Genomic DNA, 23,523 nt, shown 5'->3' on the forward strand with positions numbered 1-23,523 from the left:
TGTATGTATGTGTGTGTGTGTGTGTGCGTGTGTGTGTGTGTGTGTGTGTGTGTGTATGTGTGTGGTGTATGTATGTGTGTGTGTGTGTGTGTATGTGTGTGTGTGTGTGTGTGTGTGTGTGTGTGTGTGTGTGTGTGTGTGTGTGTGTGTGTGTGTGTGTGCATGTGTGTGTGTTGTGTATGTGTGTTGTGTGTGTGCATGTGTGTGTGTATGTGTGTGTATGTATGTATGTGTGTGTGTGTGTGTGTGTGTGTGTGCGTGTATGTGTGTGTGTGTGCATGTGTGTGTATGCGAGTGTGTGTGTGTACGTGTGTGTGTGTGTGTATATGTGTGTGCGTGTATGTGTGTGCGTGTATGTGTGTGTGTGTGTGTGTGTGTGTGCGTGTATGTGTGTGTGTGTGTGTGTGTGTGTGTGCGTGTATGTGTGTGTGTGTGCATGTGTGTGTATGCGAGTGTGTGTGTGTACGTGTGTGTGTGTGTGTATATGTGTGTGTGTGTATGTGTGCGTGTATGTGTGTGTCTGTGTGTGTGTGTGTGTCTGTGTGTGTGTGTGTATTAGTCTGTTTCATGTTGTGCCCACTGCTTGTTGCATGTAAAGCTGTTCCCCCCCCCCCCTGCCCCCGCCCCCCCAGGCGCCACTTCAGACTCTATATTTGAACAGCCTTCCCCCAGGACCCCAGCATGCCTTTGGATCTGCACAGGATGTGATGGCAGGCCCAGAATGCAACAGGTCTTAGCTTCCCCTGAGGGGAGGGGAGGACACCTGGTGTGGGCTGCAGGGGGGACCACACGCTCTGCACTCACTGTACTGAGTAGTTCGTGCTGAGCCTTTCTTACAGATGTCTCTCCCTCGGTTTGAGGACATTGAAGTTCAACTTATCACCAGTTCTTTGACTGTTATCCAATCCTGAAACTCTGAACCCGACTTCACTCTAATCCCATCAAGTTGTCTATAAACCCCTCCCTCACCCTGACTGCCTCTTTCCCTTTGTCCACCTGCTTTCCATGTTATGAGAGTACAACGAGAACAGCAGGAGTTGAGAGCAGGATGTGAGGAGGGTCTGCTGAGAACAGAGAGAGGGTCTGGTGAGAACAGAGAGAGGGTCTGGTGAGAACAGAGAGAGGGTCTGGTCTGGTGAGAACAGAGAGAGGGTCTGGTGAGAACAGAGAGAGGGTCTGGTCTGGTCTGGTCTGGTGAGAACAGAGAGAGGGTCTGGTCTGGTGAGAACAGAGAGAGGGTCTGGTGAGAACAGAGAGAGGGTCTGGTCTGGTCTGGTGAGAACAGAGAGAGGGTCTGGTCTGGTGAGAACAGAGAGAGGGTCTGGTGAGAACAGAGAGAGGGTCTGGTCTGGTGAGAACAGAGAGAGGGTCTGGTGAGAACAGAGAGAGGGTCTGGTCTGGTGAGAACGTGGAGAGGGTCTGGTGAGAACAGAGAGAGGGTCTGGTCTGGTCTGGTGAGAACGTGGAGAGGGTCTGGTGAGAACAGAGAGAGGGTCTGGTCTGGTGAGAACAGAGAGAGGGTCTGGTCTGGTCTGGTGAGAACAGAGAGAGGGTCTGGTGAGAACAGAGAGAGGGTCTGGTCTGGTGAGAACAGAGAGAGGGTCTGGTGAGAACAGAGAGAGGGTCTGGTGAGAACAGAGAGAGGGTCTGGTCTGGTGAGAACGTGGAGAGGGTCTGGTCTGGTGAGAACAGAGAGAGGGTCTGGTCTGGTGAGAACAGAGAGAGGGTCTGGTGAGAACAGAGAGAGGGTCTGGTCTGGTGAGAACGTGGAGAGGGTCTGGTGAGAACAGAGAGAGGGTCTGGTCTGGTGAGAACGTGGAGAGGGTCTGGTGAGAACAGAGAGAGGGTCCTCTCTCACAACAGACTCACAGTGATGTGTCCCACCTCGCTGTGAGTGACCTAACAGCGTCTGGAGGATGAAGTGTCTGGTTCAGCAGAACTTCATTGTGTGCTCATGATGATGTCAGGGGAAGCTTATGGCTTGTTTGTTTGTTTGTTTGTTTGTTTGTTTCTTAACAAAAGCTTTATTTTACAGGGCTGACTGTTTTGGGGGGATAGTCATAACACTACTCTATAACTTCCTGTGGCACTTTTTTATTTATTTTTAACACAGGTTTTTACCATATTTAAGCTTTTTGTACCTTTTTTCTAAACTACAATATCCATGCAAATACTTGTAAATACCTGATGATCACGTGTGTGTGTGTGTGTGTGTGTGTGTGTGTGTGTGTGTGTGTGTGTGTGTGTGTGTGTGTGTGTGTGTGTGTGTGTGGGTGTGTGTGTGTGTGTGTGGGTGCGTGATGTCCAGACGAATAGAGACATCTCTTGATCTTAGCAGTATTCATTGAAAACAAAATGTAATATTCCGACTTTAGAAGACACTAAAGGTCTGCACAGAAACAGTATGCCGTATGTCAATGATTGAATCTGACGTGTTTTTGAAAGCGTCGCATCGGCTCCACCTGTGTGGGGAAAGAATCTTGTATCTAAAACATGTTAGTAATGCCCTGACTCTGAACGGTACTTGTTGATGTGTAAGAGTGTTTTTTAAACTGTGAAAGTGTACATTTTGACTTTCCTCTGCATAGAGGCTACTGGGATTATTTGTGAAGCATTTGAATGTTGCTTTAGCTCAGGGTGTTGGCTGGATTAACAACCAGATACCTGCTCAAGCCCACCTGGGGCCCACGGCTCCTTTTGGCTTATTTCACCGTGTTTAATATGAACCAAGCAGCTGATGTGTGCACACTGTCTGTATGTAATGTATGTTGTATCATTCTAAATATGTATCTTTTCTTCTGTCTTTCAGGACCTCCAGTAAGTACCTGGCCCCTGTGTGACCTGCATGTGGTAAAGTGACTGCTTATGTTTGCACTATGGTATACGGTGGATAAACAAAACATACTTTTGTCTTGTCTGGATGCAGTGATAATGTGCAGTGCTATTTTATATTATTATAATTAACAAACATAATTCTATTCTGACATCAATTAAATACATGGAATGTGTCCAAACTGTTCTGATTGTTGAAATCATTGCAGTTTTGTCATTTCCTGTGTGAACGTGGCCTCCGACAGAGGAGTTTAGAGGGGTTTCTGAACTGTACATGTTCTGGGTGGGTTTCCCCCAGATGAAGGACTCTAAAGGTGTCAGTGGTGTGACAGACTGTCCACCTCTGGCCCAATGAATCCTGGGATCAGTTCCAGCCAGTGGCGGTTCTAGACCAATTTGACTGGGGGGCCACTGGGAGGCCAGTTATTTTCTGAGGGGGGCACAATAAATGCAGGACGAAAAAGAGAACTACACAGTATGAAGTAATTGCGCATAAGAAAACAATGCAATACAGTTATTGGTATTTGTTTCAGTACACTTATTTATTTCAGATAGATCTTATAGTTATTACTGTTAGCTTTAGCTTAAGTTATAGTGCAATGTTTGCACTAACACTATATTTCTATAAAAATAAAGGCAATGAACTGTTACATCTCTACTTTACATAAGGGTGTCTGCACAATCTCACATTACAGCAACAAAATCCTGCGGTTTTTGGCAAATCGAGTACCAGAAAATATACATTTAAAAAAAGGGGGGTCACAGGTCAGTGTTAGGGGCACTGGCCCCCCCCTGGCCCCCCTAGAACCGCCCCTGGTTCCAGCCCCATGCACCCCTGCAGCCACAGGACAGTGGGTCACATCAGATATAGTAAATAGTTTAAATGAAGGCTTTGGGTAGAATGAAAGCTCCGGACTCCTGCGCCTCGATTGGCCGAACATTTCCAGACACATAGCCTCTATGAGTTTGACTTCTGTGGATCAATGTCAGTTTGAAAATGACTTCTGCCAAATATCCCTCCCTGGAACATTTGAGGGAAAGTTTCTGCAAAGGAAGTCTTAAGGTACATGAGGTCAGACAGCGAGGCGGATTTTCCACTTCCATCTCCACAGGACCTGAGACTTTCAAGTTCCCCCAAAATGGCACAACAAAACTCTTTTTGATGCCCTGGTGCCCGCTGAAGACCTCTGCTCTTAACACTGACTGCATCAAAGCAGAATGTCGTACAGTCATTTCAAAGTAGGTGAACAGAGTTTAAAGCTATAAGCAAAATCTACAGATACAAAATGTATCTGATGGCTACAGCATCACATTGAAATGAATCATTTTGATGCTTCTGTTTGAACAGATGAAGCAGAGATGATGAGACTTTAATTGTACTTTAACCAGCCTTGTCAGTGAACTTTGGAGTACTCAACTATGTGGACATTTCAAAACAAAATGATGTCCTGCTACCTTTTGGAATCCTTTTGATCTACCAAGAGAATTTGACTAGTTCAATCTAGCTAACCAAACCAAGGAAAGAGTACCACAGAACCAAGAGAAGGAGCCTTCTTCAGTGACACTACACATGCTCTCTCTGTCCACGTGCTTCCAGCTGTATGGGAGCACCAACGGCAGATGCTGGGTCAAATACAACCAATAACAATGATGAAATCAAACCTATCTTCTTTACATGCCAACTCACTTCTTGAGCAGGGAGCACCCCGGGGACCCTCCACATACGTTGGCCAAATATACCCCCCACTCCCAGCCTTCCCATTCATTCAGCAGCACTTTGCCAAATGGGAGCCACATGTTGGAGGGTTACTGTGTAATTCAAGTGAAGGGTTCCTTCCGGCACTGGGAGACCTTTGCCCCCTGCAGATGGCCCCAGGAGACCCAGTAGCTAACGGGCAGGCACTTACATGCAGCATGTTCACACTCAGCACCTGGACGTGCCCCTCGGTGCGCTGCCCCCCCACTGCCAGCCCAAGGTAGTGGACATAATATGCCAAGCAGCAGGGCAAGCACATCACGAGAACAGCTTCATTGGGAAATGTGTGGCTTTTTTAACATTATAAAACAATTAGGGTCCGCAACACACTGTGGTACTGTCCCCAATACGAGTTCTGTTGTAAAATACATTGATTTCCTACACGCTAAAAAGGTCTTTGTATAGCAACTACTGCATTTGTATGGCGAACAGCACTTCACACAGCTACTGTTTTTTCTACAGTATATGAACAACACATTGACATTAAACACATGAAACAATGACAACACAGAGGAGAACGGAACATCACTACAGGAATATTACGCTGACCTGTTTTTGTGCATTCGAAGCCTTCAAAAGTGGCGTTTCAAAAGTGTATAGCCATTTAACTATCACTGCACCAAGATTTATAAAATCCTTAGAAGCGTCCACAAAATAACTAAATGTGCAACTCCTAGCCTCTAAAGGCCACTGTGTGTCGGTTTGTTTTTCAGACATTTCAGTCATTGGAACATTCCCCAAAACACATTCTGTGTGCTCCACCAGTTGTCAGTTAAAATGCTAAGGACATTACGGTGTGATCTGCATCAGTACCTTCCAATGAGGCCATCTAGTACAGTAGTACTAGCAGCGCTGGCATTCTACAGTATGTTCAATAATGAAATCACATGTCCTAACCCTAACCCTAACCCTAACCCTAACCCTAACCCTAACCCAAAGAAAGAGATTTTCTATCAATATCTAAATAAACATTTGTATTTGAACATCAACGATGAGCTGGATGTCTGACTAACTTACCATTCAGGACTGAATGACTTCCCCTCTCTTGCTGACACGCACACACACACACACACACACACACACACACACACACACACACACACACACACACACACACACACACACACACACACACACACACACACACACACACACACACACACACACACACACACACACACACTAATTGGACTCCTCATGGACGAATATTGATGACATGCCAGCATTCTCCTCAGCAGAGCGTCAGCAGCTTTTTGGAAAATATCAAGAGTTCCTGTTCTGACTTCCAACCAATTACCTGTGTGTCCTTTACTGAAGAGCTGCTCACAGAAGAATAATGAACACAACACACACTTGACTCTTCACAATGAGCTCCTTCTTGTTCCTAGAACCCGGCCCTAACTGAAAGCCATTCTGTCTCTTTGTAATGTGTTTACGTAATGGAAGCCAACAGACTTGTTGTATCCGCATTACTAGCAAGGTACTCAGGAAGAGTCAGGCACGTTTTGAATAGGGGTTGTTATGCAGTACATACAAACTATCAGCATGCATTATTTCAAAACCAATCTTTGCATGAGTCTTTGTGGTAACATTAAGTTTGTGTTTTATAGTGTTAAAAACTGCTTGTTTTGTGAAGTTTTGAAATTATGAAATGCTTGTTGATTAGAATGTATAGAAGCATGTTTTTACATGTTCAAATTCGGCCTCGTCCACACGTGCACAGGTGCTTTTGTAAATCCAGTGTTTACTTTCCTCCACACCCAACTGTGTTGTCGACTCACAGCTGGGTTCATCCAGCCAGGCTCAATATGTTCAGAAACTCCAATTGTATTATAACAAGGATGTGCTTTTGGCTTGTCACGTAAAGACTCTTCTTTACTGACAGCGGTCACTGTGTGCATATGTGTGTGTGTGTGTTTCCATTGTGTGTTCTGGTTATCTGGTTGGATCATTTATTCAAGCTGTGCTTACCCAGATTGTATTTTTTATTTAGACAATCCCCTGTTTACAAAACGCCTGTGTCTGTGTGGATGGTTTCCACTTCAAGTGATTTGGTGTGGCCTGGTTCGGTACAGCATATATCGTAATGAGGACTTTATGTGTAAAATGTACTCTTTCCTTTTTGTACCAACTTTGTCTCACCCCTTTCTCAGGGTCCCCCCGGACGGGCAGGCTTTCCGGTAACGCTCCTTTGAACTTGTGTCTCTGTGTTTGCATGAGTCATCACTGCAGTATTGATCTCTCACCTGCTTCCACTGACACATGCTCTGATATCCAAATTACTTCTAATGAACATAGATGAAGTGAAACATGTACAATAACTACCATCTACTCTATCAGATGATAGCTAGTTATAACTACATTCAAATAAATTGATTAATTATCTTGATCAAAAATATCTTGAACAACGTTTTCTCCAACAAAATACATCTTTATCTATAAAACTCTTGTGTTGGATTTGCGCTGGAGCCTATTTGGGGCAATGATTAAAGAAAGGCTTGCAACTCAATAAAAACACATCCACACCATCTTACAAATGAAGGTTGAATCCAAGAGCAATGATCTCCATACATGAATGTACATGACCGGTACTTCTTGTAGCTTACAGCAAACTTTTGCTACATATTGTAAAATGAAATGAGTTTGTAGCTGGACCCAGGCGATAGTTACAGAACAGGGTTCTTGGAGATTATTTCTGTCTTGCGTTCAGGCCATGAAATCATGATGTGTTAATATGGATAACAAGGTCTCTCTTAGTACAAACAGGATATAAACACCCGGGTCTGCATCAGTGGCGGCTGGTGGAATGTACTCTAGGTAGGGCCGTGCCACATGCAATCCATCTCAGCAAACATCCCAGTATGACTCCATCCCAGTATGACTGCATGCAGAGAAACCAGGAGTTGTCAGTGTTCATTTACCAGTCTTACATTTTAATGCCTCCATAAACAATTGAAGCATTTGAGACTGAGGACTTTGTACACAAACTTAAAAACAATGGCATTAGCAATACTTGCATACATATATGAATGTATATGTATATATATGATGTATGTCATATATATGTATGGGAATATATGATATATATGTATATGAATGTATATGTATGTAAATAAATATACACATATATATATATATATATATATATGTATATTACAGAACAACAGTATAATCAACAGTAATACAAAAAGCTGAAGATGTAACAAACTAATAATAATTGTTCTTATTCTTAAAATCAATGTGGTGTACGTCTTTGACGTGCCTTTAAAAACGGTGGCGGTCTTCAGGTGCTCTTCCAGCACAGAGTGCAGGGAGGAAACTAAATCCACCAATCCCTTGAAAAGGCCAGGGTTGACTGAAGAGTCTCGTCAAGCCCACGCAAAGCCAACTCAAAAGCCCCACGAAACTATGCCTGTTTTTATCCACCTCCTCATTGTGTTTCCTCACCGCAATCCTGTGGCCGTTGTCCAGCTGCTTCGCAGTTGCTTACTTGGGGCGATACAATAATAGCCCCTCCGGAAGTAGTTTTGAGGATGCTGATTGGCTACCGTTTTATCACACATGTTCATATCTTGAATCAGCAGTTGGCTAACCTGCTACAGAGACCCGCCTCCGTGGGGCGATTTCTCCATCGCCCCAGAACAGTACTTCAGTCATACAGTGTACTAGGGAAATCATATATATTGCGCAAATTATTTTAAAATCATATTTTACACATATTTCTGGGTGCATTCCATATTTTAAACACACAAATAATGAGAATTTATATAATTAATTAGTATAATTATTATTATTATTATTATTATTATTATTAATAATAATAATGTTTTTGTGTGTGGTTTAGGGAGGGCGCTGTCCTGGTCTGCATCAGGTTCAAACTACTGAAACATTTCAGATATATAATGAATATTGTCATGGTTACAGGCTTTAAAATGATTGATAATATTCCCTAGGTGTGATTAATAAAGGTGTTCTCCCTTATTGGACATACAGACTGCGATCTGTGCGACCACACAGTCGCAAACAAGTTAGAAATGAACGGAAACAGTTTTGCATTAAACGTAATCCCTCAGCACGTTAACCATCCATCAATGCCTCAGAACGTGAGACCTTTTACTGTACAAGGAATTAAAATGACTCAAACACTATGATTATTGTATATGATCACTCCTCAGCTCAGTGCAGCAGTGAATGCTCATAGCTTTCAAACCTAACACCGTCCTTCCATAACCCCAGGCTTCGCTCATCGTTTGGATTCAGATTCCGTCACTATTTCCGTCACAGAGTTGTTTCTGTTGTATCTCCCCCCCCTTCTGTTCAGTCTAACACTGTCTTCCTCTTTCTGCTGAGCTAGCGTTTCAACATGTGAAAGCCACATGGCTCCTATCATGACAACAGGTGGCCATCTAGTGTTTGACCTTTGTCCTGGGTAGCCACTTACAACCAGCAATCCTCCATTTGGTTCTGAGAAACTTGCTTGTGAAACAGGTCCATAAAGCGTCTCCAGCAGAGACTGCTCCCATGTGTTCTCCCGTGCTCAGACAGTGTGAGTCAAAGCAAGGAGGAGAGTCCTTGTAGGATGTGTGATCGATGATACCCGTCAGGCGGTGGTACATTCAATCATGAGGATGTGGTTTCTGAAATAATTGAAAATCAGGGAGCAATGTTTCCCATAGCATGTGGAGATGTATGTCTTTATGACCGAGAGGTAGAGCCCACTGAGACGATGATGGGTCATACACACAGTGTTCCCTCTTCATAGTAATAATAATGATAATAATAATACATTGCATTTCGAAGCGCTTTTCCAGGTGCTCAAAGACGCTTTACAGTGGTGATAAAACATGATAAAATAGAATTTAAAAGTTATTAGAACAAGATAAAATAACATTTAAAAGTTATTAAAACGGCAATACAGCATAATTCACAGATTAAAAGCCAGTCTGAAGAGGTGTGTTTTGGTCAGTGTTTTGAAAGTGGGGGGGTCAGTGCAGTCTCTGATGTGTTGTGGGAGGGAGTTCCAGAGGGTGGGGGCAGCGATGGAGAAGGCTCTGTCCCCCCAGGTTCGGAGCTTGGTTTTCTTGGGGATAGAGAGGAGGTTCGCTTCTGATGAGCGAAGGCTGCGGGAAGGGGTGTAGTGGTGGATCAGGTCGGAGAGGTAGGGGGGGGGCCTGGTTATTGAGAGCTTTGTGTGTTAGCAGAAGGATTTTGAAGTGTATTCGTTGACGAACAGGGAGCCAGTGCAGGTTTTGAAGGACGGGGGTGATGTGGTCTCTGGAGCGGGTGTGGGTGAGGAGGCGGGCAGCGCAGTTCTGGATGTATTGTAGTTTATTTAGGATTTTGGATGATGAACCATACAGGATGCTGTTGCAGTAGTCCAGTCTTGAAGTGACAAATGCGTGGATGAGGGTTTCAGCAGCCGGGAAGGTGAGTGAGGGACGGAGGCGGGCAATGTTTTTCAGATGGAAGAAGGCGGTCCTGGTGATGTGGTTTGTGTGTTTGTCAAATTTGAGCTGGCTGTCAAAGATTACTCCAAGGTTGCGAATGTGAGGAGAGGGGGTTAGAGTGGTGCTGTCAAGGGTGAGGTTGAAGTTCTGAGTGGTGTTGGTGCGGGATGGGGGTCCGATTATGATGATATCAGATTTGTCGCTGTTCAGTTGAAGGTAGTTTGTTTGCATCCAGGATTTAATTTCTGAGAGACAGTTGGTGAGAGTGGAGGGAGTTGTGGCAGTGATGGTTTTTGTGGAGATGTAGAGTTGGATGTCATCAGCGTAGCAGTGATACTGGAGGTTGTGGCGACGGATGATTTTTCCAAGGGGGAGTATATAGAGGATGAAGAGGAGGGGACCAAGCACCGAACCCTGGGGGACGCCTTGGTTCAGAGGGGCAGTGGAGGAAGTGCAGTTATTGATGTGGATGAACTGGTGTCTGTTGGTGAGGTATGATTTCAACCAGGAGAGTGCAGTGTCAGTGATGTTGAGGGATGATTCCAGGCGGGACAGCAGGATGGTGTGGTCGATGGTGTCGAACGCTGCTGTGAGGTCGAGGAGGATGAGGATGTTGAGATTGCCGGAGTCTGAGGAGAGGCGGAGGTCGTTAGTGATTCTGAGGAGGGCTGTCTCTGTGCTATGTTTTGTCCGGAATCCTGATTGAAAGGATTCAAACAGGTTATTGGAGCTGAGGTGGGATTTTAGTTGGAACGCTACAACACGTTCGAGTAGCTTTGATAGGAACGGGAGATTGGAAATGGGCCGGAAGTTGGACATGATGTCATGTGTGAGTAGTACATAGACACACAGCTCACGACCACATTCCCACATGCAGGTGGACCCGGCTAGCAATGTGCAGCACTCCTGTAAGTACTACTTACTCAAATAATCCATCATGAACTCATCAGTTAGAAAGATAACCTCAGATATCTGCCTCCTCTGACCCTGCAGAGCGACTAGCACCACACTGTGTCTCATGGGGCTCTTTATCTCAAGTAGTACTTATACTGGTGGTGAGCTGTGTGTGAGCTGTGTGCGTGTGTGTGCGTGTGTGTGTGTGCGTGTGTGTGTGTGTGTGCGTGTGTGCGTGTGTGCGTGCATGTGTGCATGTGTGTGTGTGCATGTGTGTGCGTGGGTGTGCGTGTGTATGTGTGTGTGCGCACGTGTGCGTGTGCGTGCATATGTGTGCGTGTTTGTGCGTGGTGAGGCTCATTGAGGCAGTAAACCCCCCCACATTGCACTATAAAAGACATGCATAAATCCCTTTGACCGCAGTGTGTGTCGGTGTATGTGCTGTAGGTAGGTGTGTGTAGCTGTGTGAGTAGGTGTATGTTCTGTAGGTAGGTGTGTGTAGCTGTGTGTAGCTGTGTGTAGCTGTGTGAGTAGGTGTATGACTCCTATATGTGCAGGAAAGAGTAGAATCATGTTTGGAGGTACAGCAGGGGAGCAGTGATAAGGTTTCCGTCTGTGGACATGACCTGGAAGAGGTTTTACAAAACACTCCAGTTGTCTCGTGGCTGTCAGACCTTCTTTTCTGAAGGTTGTATTTTGTGGATTCAGTAAAGAATCCGTGATGCGTTGCAAAGCCCCCTGCTCTGGATCAAAACCCTTCTCAGTGGTGGCAGAATCTCCCCAAGGTCTTGGTTTAGATCAGGACCTTGGACAGGGCTATAAAGAGCCCAGCTGCGGTGGTATTTGAAGATAAACCACACACTAATGCAAGAGACGCCTCTGATGTTTCAGGACTGAGAACAGCTGGAGCTAAGTGTTGGTCCACGCAGATCAGAGCTGAGATGAGTTTGATTAAGAGAAACAGCCAGGTGTCCTCTTCTCTTGATCTCGTTACATCGCGGTCCGTCTCCTCTCTGCCGGGCTGCACCAGCCCTGCCACGACATGGGGTTCTGCTACAGCAGGAGATCCACAGTTCATCCACATCAGGGGTGTCAAATAAACGGCCCGGGGTGACTTTGCAAAGGGTCAACATGACGACATGAACTGTCTTTCTTAAGACATGTCAGGTTGTTCATAATGTTTTGTAAAAAGATAGTTCATTAAATGTGAACATTTTCCGAACGTACTTTTTTGCACTAAAACAAAGGGAAATATATTGAATTGTTGTTATTTACAGGTTATTAGCTCTGATCCGGCCCACATGTGTCTTTATGTGGCCCCTGAACGAAAATGAGTTTGCCCCCCCTGATCTAACATTGTCCTGATTGGACACATCTCCCTGGACACTCATTGGTCCGTGTTCTAAACAGGGCTGTTGGAAGAAACCCAAACAATAGTTACTTTTCTGTGGCATTTCTCTCAGAATACTCTCTCTAGTGTTCTGCACCCATGTGTAGATACGTGTGGTGCAGAATGTTGAGATCAGCGTTATTTGAAGCAGTCAACTATCGTGGAACCAGAGCAAAGCTTCCGTTAAAACCCTCATCTGGGAAAGGTGTGTATTCAGACTCCACCGGACACCTCCAGTTGGAGTGTAACACGAGGCAGTCCTTCATATCGAAGGCATGGTATTCATGAATGCACTTCTAGTTGTCAAATGAACTTTGTTTGTCCTAAATGGTCCCTTAGAAATACAACCAAAACGTTTTTATTTCTTTGTACCGGCTTTAGTTCAGGAAATTAAGCATAGTCCTTGAGCTGTAAATAATCTTATGATGATATTGATCTTCAAAATGTGCTGTGTAGTATATGACTGTGAATACCTTAGACATGGAGAGGTCCATGATGTGTGCTGCGAGTTTATTCTCAGTATCCCCAAAGTCTCCTCAGTCGTGCCGGGGGTCTTCTTCCCTCACAGCATGTTCACAGAGCGGGCCCTGACCTTCACCGACTGTCCTCTCCCTGTAACCACCCCCCCACAACAACCCTCTTAACATCATGACCCCCTGCGGCCATGAGTCTTCAGACAGCTGACATCAGCAGAGCAGCGCCTGGTCTCCAGACACTGCTCTGACTGCAGAGGGCTCTTCAAGTCTTTAGAAAGGTGTAGAATCAGTAGAATGAAAACAATGGGGACACATGTTTATAAAGCTTAAAGGTCACCTAGTATGCAAAATCCACCTTGTCATGTATTCTATTAATATGTGTCTCTTCTGTGTTAAGAGACTATGAATGTTTCAGGGAAAAAGGAACCCTCTCTTTTTGTCCTTATCCATTTCTATAAAAACCTGTCCGAAAATGAGCTGATCAGATTTTGGCCACTTTGTGATGTCACAATGTTTTTTAGCCAATAACCAACCAAGGTAACCCCCCCCCCCCCCCACCTTATCACCTGAATCTCCTCCTAGAGCACCATTGTGTTTTTTTAAACCAATCACTTCTCAGAGGGGCGTGGCCAGCAGCCGCTCATTCGCATTTAAAGCTACAGACACAGAATCAGCCCTTTTGGAACAGGGCTCAGACGCATGTTTTATGTGTATATCTGTGGACCTTTAAGTGCAACTATAGAACTATATTCTGAATGTGTCAAGTACTTTTTTCTTCATGGCCATCACCCATTCTAAATAATATAAGTAATGTTTTACAATCACTTTGCAACATTATTCAAAATATCTCAAATGTATCATGGGGTTGGCTGCATTCAAATCATGTGTTTCTATCCCAGCTTAACGGAATGCGTGTCTCTAGTCTCAACATTAGGCATGCGTGGTTAACACACTAACCATTCTCATTACACATTGTCTTCGTCTTTAAATGGATATCATAGCACGAGGACTTTAACAAACCCATCATTAGCATGTAGCATTAGCATTAGTAGCAGCCTTTAGTTGAATGATGCCTTCTCACAAAGTCAGTAATGTGAGGCAACTGCTCCTCTTATAATGTGTTGTCAAATGTGTTTTAAATTAAGTTTTTCAATGACATGAAATGAATGTACTGGAAAGACTAAAGACCTAGTTTAAATGTCATGGCATCCCTTTAAATCTCAGTCTGCATTCTACCTTCGGTATTGACCTTGTTCCTTCTGAATGTCCGTTGGTCATTAGGGGGACAAAGGCATCATGGGGATTCCTGGGAGAATGGTGAGTGAGCCGGGCGTGTACAGTAACTGTTGCATTCATTATGACTGGGGTGTCCAAACTCTTTTCACAGAGGGCCAGATTAGACCATGTGAATATGCCCTGGGGCCAATAGTCCCTTCTGACATTATTTAAACATAAAAGTAACTTACAAATACACTGTTATCACAATTTTGCTAGTCACAATTATCTTTGTTTTTCAAATGGCAATATAACTCAATATAAGCCAATAAAGCAGGCATGAAGAACTCTAAACCCCTGCCATGAACAGACTATATGGAATACCTTAAACTTTGAATCAGGTCCAATTTTTTATAAAGTGGGTGGTCATTCAGGATCAGGTCTGACAAATAATAATCTTAAATATTCAACAGAAATGTTTCAGTCAAACCATACACAGATGAATTAATCATAGAAATATCTCCTCCATCACCGAAATGCAATACAAAATAAATCACACATCAATTTCCATTTTAATCAGATATATTTCATGGGGGAAAATAACACATATTAGATCAGTGTGTGTGCAGTGGGTGTGGTGAAAAGAGTCGATATATACAGCAGTGGCGGCCGGCCCATGGGGGCGCTAGGGCGCCGCCCCACCTCTTCCCACATTCTAGATTGTGATTAAAACATATTTTAATTTTTTTATTAAAAAATTGTTTTTTTAATGAACAAGGCACATATTATATAGTTGGTGTCAGTTAAATGTATAATCTACGATAAAATATCGATAAAAATGGTTTTCCGATGTCTAAAGTTACTGATAAGCCACGTGTTTCCTTCTTGGGGCACAGAAATCTTTGCCCATTGACTCTCGTTATAAGTGGTGCATGCACAGCCCGCACCTCTTCAATGCAACAGATAGGAGCAGCTCGGGGCGCACCAAACTGCGCCCAAAGCAGCTGTTGACACCTCCAACAACTAGGGGGCAGCAGGAGCGCCAGAGTGAGTGATTGACGTTTGGATGAGAGGGTTAGACTTTGCGCATAAGATGTGGACCCCTGAATGTCGGACGTGTTTTGCTGGAGCATTTTGCAGCACCTCAGCGCCAATGTCGGCATCCTCATCTCCCACATTTTGTTGCGGCAGTAATATTTAATGACTACTTTTACTCCCAATAATTTAATACCTAATTGTACTCACGTACCCTTCTTCATGCAGTACTCTAACTTGAAATGTAGTACTTTTACATCATAGTATTATTATGTTTACTCAAGTAAAGAAACGTCCAAGGTGTTAGGGCTTCACAGATACATCTGTGTAACCTTAGTACTTTTGGAGTCCTCCTTCACAACATCTCCAGAACACATTGTGCAAGCTCAACACAAGCACTCTCAAACCAATGCTCACAGTCGTTTAATGAGCCCCATCTAGTCAGGCTTTCACAGAGCCAGTCGGCTACATCAAAGACCATTACATACCGTGTGATGTCAGGACATAGTCATTAGCTGGTAGGTGATCATAATAACTAATAATAAAACCTTGATCAATAATGTATCCGTCGGCTGTGTGTAGTATTTCGTCCAGGTTTCAGGCTGTGTGTTGTTTAAAGCAGCTGGTGTTGAAGTCTCTCTCAGCCCACCCAGGCTGTCGTTCTGAACCCACAGACTACAACCTGCTTCACTTTGATATTACTTCCAGTCATTTATTTGAAGCTAATGGCCTGTAATATAATTTACAGAGTTACCACTCAATTCATTTAGTTAGTTTTGAATTTAACCATATTTCAAACAATTTAAGCACGGCACCATGTGTGTCTGTTTCAAGTCTGGGTATATGTTACATATATGCCATATATAATATATAATGTGGTCTCTGCAGCTCACAGGCTTCAACTAGCTAAGGCTCTTTGAAAACAAGCCAGGTGCTCCATTAACAACACACTCTCACTCCCTAAGCGTCCAATAGCGACGTTTGGTCAGTGTCCGTGGCGTCCAATTGTGACGCTCCTAGGCTCCTTCAGCGTCATAAAGGGACGCAAATAGCTTTCAACTGATTGCAATGTATTCCCATCTGCGTCGGGATTTGACGCTCATGGAAGCACGGCATTCGTTTATGTCGGCTGCCCTTAAAGGTAATGTGAGCGTCCATTCCCAGGAGTAAAGGATGGCAGAAGACACTACACTACCCAGAATCCCCAGCTATCGTTTGGACTACACCATGTGCTCTTGACAAACCCCGTGATAGTCCTCAAGCTCTGTGATTGGAGAGTGTGCTCCAAGGGTTAAGCCGATTCTCGAACAGCACTTGAAATGGGATGGAACCACGGCAGACTGTCCAAAACTGGATTTGAACGGGTCCACCGCGTCCCCCCTCCCCCACCCCGTCCCCAGAACTACACATGCTGGCTATTCTGTTTCGCAACATGTTCTCTATGGCACGTCTCTACTGGGAGTTGTAGTTTTAAAAGACGTTTTCGTATTTCCCATAATAAGAAGTTGCCAGTATTAAACTGTGTACATCCCTGGAGGTTTAGGGGACAGGAAACACTCACATTTAAAACATATAATTAATAAATGGGTGAAAATTGCTTGTGCCCAATATGGGCAGTATTAATATATATACCCACACGCCAGCTAAGGTCAGAAGAGCTTTATTTAACAGCTGGTCTTATGTGTGTGACCCCTGTGATAACATTACATTACATTAATTGATAAGCCTGAAACATGCACTTGTCAAGGTTCAGAGGCACATTTTGCAAATATGGCAGTAGCCATCGATCAGCTTAAGATAAGTTATACTTTATTGATCCCAAGTTGGAACATTTGCGTTACATCAGCATGTGTAACAGTTAAATATGCAGTTGTGTTTATTTGAAAATCATTTAGTATAATCACATAAATTCTGTGTTTTATATTCAACAATTCTGTGTTCTTTATTTATTAATTGTTCAATACCTGACAAGGCCGGAGATGAAATATCTACATACATCAAGAGTATAATATATTATGTATAATATCAGTTAAAATAAGTGCTTCAACATAGTTAACATTGCTGGAGGTATGCACAAATATTGATAGATGTCTTGTAATGCACTATTGAGGAACCTGCAACCCAAGTTTTTCATTCAGTGCAGAACTACACCACAGTTGTGTAGGCCTATATGATATGTCAATAAACCTTAGAAAATCTTGAAAGGGATGTGCAAAATAGTCATTACATACAGTCTTTAATTAACAATTAGTAGAGAATAACGAGTAATGAATATACTTTATAGCAGGGGTGGGGAACCTTTTTCCTCTCAAGGGCCATTTCAATGTTTACAATATCCTCAGAGGGCCGTACAAGTTATTGACCTCTGCTTAAAAAAACTAAAATCACAGCCCATTCATTTCATTCTGTGCAAAGAAAAAGCAACCTCTTAATCCATATATCTCACCATGACTCGCGTATGCATGCACGTGCAGGGTGTGGCGTGCTCCCCTGGGAAGATTTTTTTTAAATGTTGAAGTTAAAAGCATCAATCTGGTGCACTTTGAGAGCAACATTAGGAGATCTATGGACACATCTCTCAACACCCAAACACAACTGTAAGCAGATTTTCTTTTAATTTATGGATATTTGACAAATCACTCCCCTTTCAAACTGTATTCTTCTTTATTAATAACTGTCATATAGTATTTTATACCCGTTTACTTTATTCTCTTATTTTTTGTATAACTATAATGATCATATAAAGATGTGCCTTTACCTCACTGCTTGTAGAAAAAGCTTCTTATATTCGTTAGCATAGCTAGCTAACCAGATGCTAATGATAACAACACAGTTATTGACTGTCTGATCAGTATGACAGATGAGCAGATCGCCACTGGGCTTTCAACTAAAGACACAGACACGCAGAAACTGCGGCATGTGTATGGACTTATCGGTACTGCAATTTCTGAAGTGCTGGAGTGGCGTTCTGGTGCTCTCCGTCAGAACTGCACCCCTGTCAGTCGAGACATATACCACGTGATGACACGTTAGGCTCGTGTTGTGTTCAAGGACCCTGACCTTGGCCAGGAAAAACAGGCACTCGCTTGTTTAATTTGTTTGCGGTCTAGATTTCTTTCATTTTTTTATTTTTTGCGTGTGTTTATAAATGACATCGAGGGCCGTACCAAATTGTCTCGCGGGCCGTATACGGCCCGGAGGCCGGAGGTTCCCCACCCCTGCTTTATAGGGATCGTATTAATATCTAATATTAAAAATATTGAAATTCAATAACATGCTTTAACCACCAGGTGTCCCTTTATATCAACTGTGCACCTTTATGGTGTAAATACAGCCTATCTACCAACTGGATCAAATATAAAAGTGAGCCGAATTAGTGTTGATACTGCAAGGAGACGTATTGTGTGAAAAGAAATGTAAGATGTTGTTTAATGGCTGATATATTTATGATCCACGTCACGTTATCAATTCCTCATGTTTGTCTTCTCATCAGGGCTCTATAAATACAGACTGGAATTGAACAGGGGGAAATAACGTAGGCTATCTTTAGATGCGGATTTTGTTAAACTAATATGTTTAGGCTGTGGACCAACACTATACATTGACGGGGAAGGGGGTAGCAATAAAGATAACACCATTAAACAGTTACACAACATAACAGAAATAATATCGATAGCAGCGTCCCTAGCAACCACCTTGGTAACAATGAAAACGTCGCGATTTCCTGAAGTAATCTTCGTAATAACTAGCAAACTAAAGATCATGTACATCCACTGCACACATAATCTGAAATAACAACTCATATTTCTCGCATCAAATGACATCAAAACGCATTTTAATGGCCAAACTAACTTTAAAATAGACATTTTCTACAGAGAATAAAACGAATTTCGGCCATGTTTTCTTTTTCTGCAGGGAGAAATTTGAAGATCACGTGACATAGACGCCAGCCATCGGAATGAATGGTGAAAAAAACGGGGTTTGTCAAACAGAGCACATGGTGTAGGACAAACGATAGCTGGGGATTCTGGGTAGTGTAGTGTCTTCTGCCATCCTTTACTCAGAAAACATATTTGTTTCTCCGAATCGAAGGGGAAAAATACAAAAGCATTGCACACAATTTAAACCAATCAATGTTGTGTAATTAACAAGGATAATCTGGTGTTTTTTAGTCGATGAGTAGTGCAGATATCACTGTAAAATCAATCGACAGTAAGAGGAGTACTTACTTCCGGGTGTAGAATTCTCCGTTATCCAATGGGAATGGATGCTCACATTGCCTTTAAGGGCAGCCGGCATAAACGAATGCCGTGCTTCCATGAGCGTCAAATCCCGACGCAGATGGGAATACATTGCAATCAGTTGAAAGCTATTTGCGTCCCTTTATGACGCTGAAGGAGCCTAGGAGCGTCACAATTGGACGCCATGGACACTGACCAAACGTCGCTATTGGACGCTTAGGGAGTGAGAGTGTGTTGCCATTAAAGGTCACCTATCATGCAAAATGCACTTTTTGATGTATTTTATACATCACTATGTGTCCCCGGTGAGTAAGGAGACTCACAAAGTGTCAGCAAATAAAACCCTCTCTCTTTTCCTCCTTACTCGTATCTCTAAAAACCACGGAGCTGATCCAGATTTTTCTGCGGTCATGATGACATGACTAAAATGTGGGCTGGCTTTACGTTGAACTCCTGGCAACGTCCTCCCCACGTCCCCACCTATCATCCCCATATACAGTCGCTAGCTGAATCGCCTCCTCAGCTGTGTGTGTGTACGAGAGAGTTGTTAGATATAATACATATAATGGCACTGTTCTAGCAGTAAACACTTAATAACGTAAAGTATGTCAAGCTATGTGCTGAATCAGAAACAGTGACGTGTTCTGGATGTAATATAGTCTATGTTTACATTAGCAAGCATTGCTAATACTCAGAGCTAACGCTGTACTGGAGAGAATATGTGTAAATATATAAAAGGTACTGTCCTTCTGGTAAATCAGAAAGCGTTTGAGCTCCATACTGTTTCAGAAATAATCCATGATGTGGTTTGGAACATAATATGGCGTTAATCACGCCAGCATTTAGCTGAGTTTCTGCTGGTAGACAGCCTTCTCTTCACAGAGCTCACTGCTTACATGCGGAAGAGGCGTGGCCAGCAGCAGCTCCAAAGGGCGTGACCAGCAGCAGCTCCAAATGGGCGTGGCCAGCAGCAGCTCGGGTACATTTAAAGTGCCAGACCCAGAATCAGCACTTTAGTAACAGCGCTGAAATAGAGGGGTATGAGGCATTCTACAATGGGTGATCTGTTTGGTATTTTGAGCAAAAACTTGTATAGATATGGCCCAATAATATATTGTTCAAATATAGCATAATAGCTGACCTTTAAGGGTGCATTCACACCAATCAATCAATCAATCAATCAATCAATCAATCAATCAATCAATCAATCAATGTTTATTTATATAGCCCAATATCACAAATGTTACATTTGTCTCAGTGGTCTTCACAGTGTGTACAGAATATCAGTATGACAATACGACACCCTCTGTCCTTAGACCCTCTGTCCTTAGACCCTCACATCGTACAAGGAAACACTTCCGGAGAAAAGCCACAGTTTAAAGGGAACAATGGGAGAAACCTCAGGGAGAGCAGCAGAGGAGGGATCCCTCTCCCAGGACGGACAGACGTGCAATAGATGCTGTGTGTAAATTGAAAAGATAATACATTTGCAACATAGGTAGACCAAATGTTTGGAAATGCATGTGTGTATAATAGGAAGATTAATCCACGAGGATATCCATCCAGGACCTATGATCCAGGACCACAGCCATGACTCGCGATCCAGGGCTCGCAATCCAGGACACAGGACCATCCATGACTCCGGATCCCGGCGTATATAGACACCAAAAAGAAAGACATGTGGGGAAGCTGGGTTAATCGGAACATGAGAGAACACAGGTACAGACAGAGAGAAGGAAGAAGTAAGATGTCCCCCGACAAACTTAGCCTATATCAGCAAAACTAGGGGCTGAATCTAATCAGCCCTAACTATAAGCTTTATCAAAAAGGAAGGTCTTAAGTGCACTCTTAAAAACGGATAGGGTGTCTCCCGCCCGAACACAAACTGGAAGCTGATTCCACAAATGTGGAACTTGATAAGAAAAGGCTCTGGCTCCCATTGTACTTTTAGAGACTCTAGGAACAACCAACAACCTGCATTCTTGGAACGCAATGCCCTAGTAGGACAGTAGGGTATAATGCGTTCTTTAAGGTAAGATGGCGCCTGCCCATTAAGGGCTTTGTAGGCGAGAAGAAGAGTTTTAAATGATATTCAACTCCCTCCTGGCTGGTCTACCTGCATGTGCCATCCGACCTCTGCAGCTCATCCAGAAGGCAGCGGCTCGTCTGGTCTTCAACCTTCCTAAATGTTCCCACACCACTCCGCTCCTCCGCTCCCTTCACTGGCTTCCAGTAACTGCTAGAATCCACTTCAAGACAATGGTACTTGCGTACCATGCTGCGAATGGATCTGGCCCTTCCTACATCCAGGACATGGTTAAACCGTACACCCCAGCACGTGCACTCCGCTCTGCATCAGCCAAACGACTCGCTGCACCCTCGCTGCGAGGGGGACCCAAGTTCCCATCAGCAGAAACACGTGGGTTTGCTATCCTGGCTCCAAGATGGTGGAATGAGCTCCCCATTGACATCAGGACAGCAGAAAGCTTACACACCTTCCGGCGCAGACTGAAAACTCATCTCTTTCGACTCCACTTCGAGCAATATAACTATTAACAAAGCACTTATATACTAATAAAGGACTGGCTTACCTAAAGCCAGTTGAGTAGCACTTGAAATGTTGTTGCTCTATGAAGTCTGATGTACTTAATTCATTCTGTTTTCTTCAATTTTGTATTTTGTTGGTCGAACGCACTTATTGTAAGTCGCTTTGGATAAAAGCGTCAGCTAAATGCAATGTAATAATGTAATAATATCCTCTGTTCTATAGGGAGCCAGTGTAAGGCAGCCAGAACAGGAGTAATGTGGTCCCTTTTCCTAACTCTGGTTAGTACACGAGCTGCAGCATTTTGAATCAGCTGAAGCCACTTGACTGACTTCTTGGTACTCCCTGATAATAAAGAGTTACAATAATCCAGCCTAGAAGTAACAAATGCATGGACTAGTTTCTCTGCATCGTTTTTTTTTTTTTGCAATGTTACGTAGATTGAAGTAGGCGGTCCTTGAAATTGATTTTATGTGGGCGTTAAAGGATAAATCCTGATCAAATACAACACCAAGATTCCTTACAGTCTCACTGGAGGCCAAATTAATGCCATCCATAGTTAGTATATCTTTAGATCATTTGTTTCGTAGATTCTTTGGGCCAAGTACAATAACTTCAGTTTTGGTCGTGTTTAACATCAAAAAATGTAAAGTCATCCACATTTTGAAGTCCTTGAGGCAGTCTTGAATTTTATTTTGATGATTAATTTCATCAGGCTTGATTGATAAATATAGTTGAGTATCATCCGCATAACAATGAAAATGTACAGAATGATTCCTTATAATATTGCTTAACGGAAGCATATATAATGTGAACAAAATAGGTCCGAGCACTGAGCCCTGTGGCACTCCATGGCTAACTTTGGTTTGCGTGGAAGATTCATTGTTGACACGTACAAACTGAGAGCGTTCAGATAGATAGGACCTAAACCAGCCTAAAGCAGTTCCCTGTATGCCAACTAAGTGCTCTAGTCTTTGCAATAGGATATCATGGTCGATAGTATCAAATGCAGCACTGAGATCGAGCAAAACAAGAATAGAGACAAGTCCCTTGTCTGAGGCTATTAGAATGTCATCTGTGACTTTAACCAGAGCTGTATCTGTGCTATGATGTGTTCTAAAGCCAGACTGAAAGGCTTCAAATAAATCATTGTTTTTTAAGTAATCACACAACTGTTTTGCGACCGCTTTCTCAAGAATCTTTGAGAGGAAAGGAAGATTAGAAATAGGTCTATAATTGGCTAAAACCTCTGGATCGAGGTTGTGCTTTTTAAGAAGCGGTTTTATCACTGCTACTTTGAATGATTGTGGAACATAGCCTGATAATAAAGACATATTCATAATATTTAATAAAGAAGTGCTAATTAATGGAAAAACTTCCTTCAACAGCTTAGTTGGAATTGGGTGATGGTTTAGAAGAGAGAATCATTGAATGTAATTGTTCAAAGATACATATAATTTCTCCTAAATAACTGCAGACTCAATTTTTAAACAAAAAAATATTTATATTTATTTATATTTGAAAAGCATTCTAGTTTACTATCTAGTGTAATATTAGAACGTACGATTCCGGGAGCTGTTGATAACACTATACTGGTCAAAGGCAAGCGGTCATTCATTTTGTTTCTAAGAGTAACAATTTTATTGTTAAAAAAGCACATCAAATCATTACTACTGAGTGCTATGGGAATAT

The 23,523-nt window shown here is 43.0% G+C and overlaps 1 protein-coding gene across 1 annotated transcript in view; it reads left to right on the forward strand.

The window, feature by feature from the left end:
* Window positions 1-6,742: 6,742 nt before the first annotated feature.
* Window positions 6,743-23,523, forward strand: part of col13a1 (collagen, type XIII, alpha 1) — a 102,752-nt gene continuing 85,971 nt past the window's right edge. Inside the window, exons 1-2 of the mRNA XM_071205674.1 lie at window positions 6,743-6,768; window positions 14,077-14,112. Coding sequence (XP_071061775.1) covers window positions 14,092-14,112 — 21 coding nt within the window. The 5' untranslated portion in view covers window positions 6,743-6,768; window positions 14,077-14,091. The remainder of the gene's footprint in view (window positions 6,769-14,076; window positions 14,113-23,523) is intronic.

Source organism: Pseudochaenichthys georgianus, chromosome 15, assembly GCF_902827115.2.
Source record: "Pseudochaenichthys georgianus chromosome 15, fPseGeo1.2, whole genome shotgun sequence".
Lineage (NCBI taxonomy): Eukaryota > Metazoa > Chordata > Actinopteri > Perciformes > Channichthyidae > Pseudochaenichthys > Pseudochaenichthys georgianus.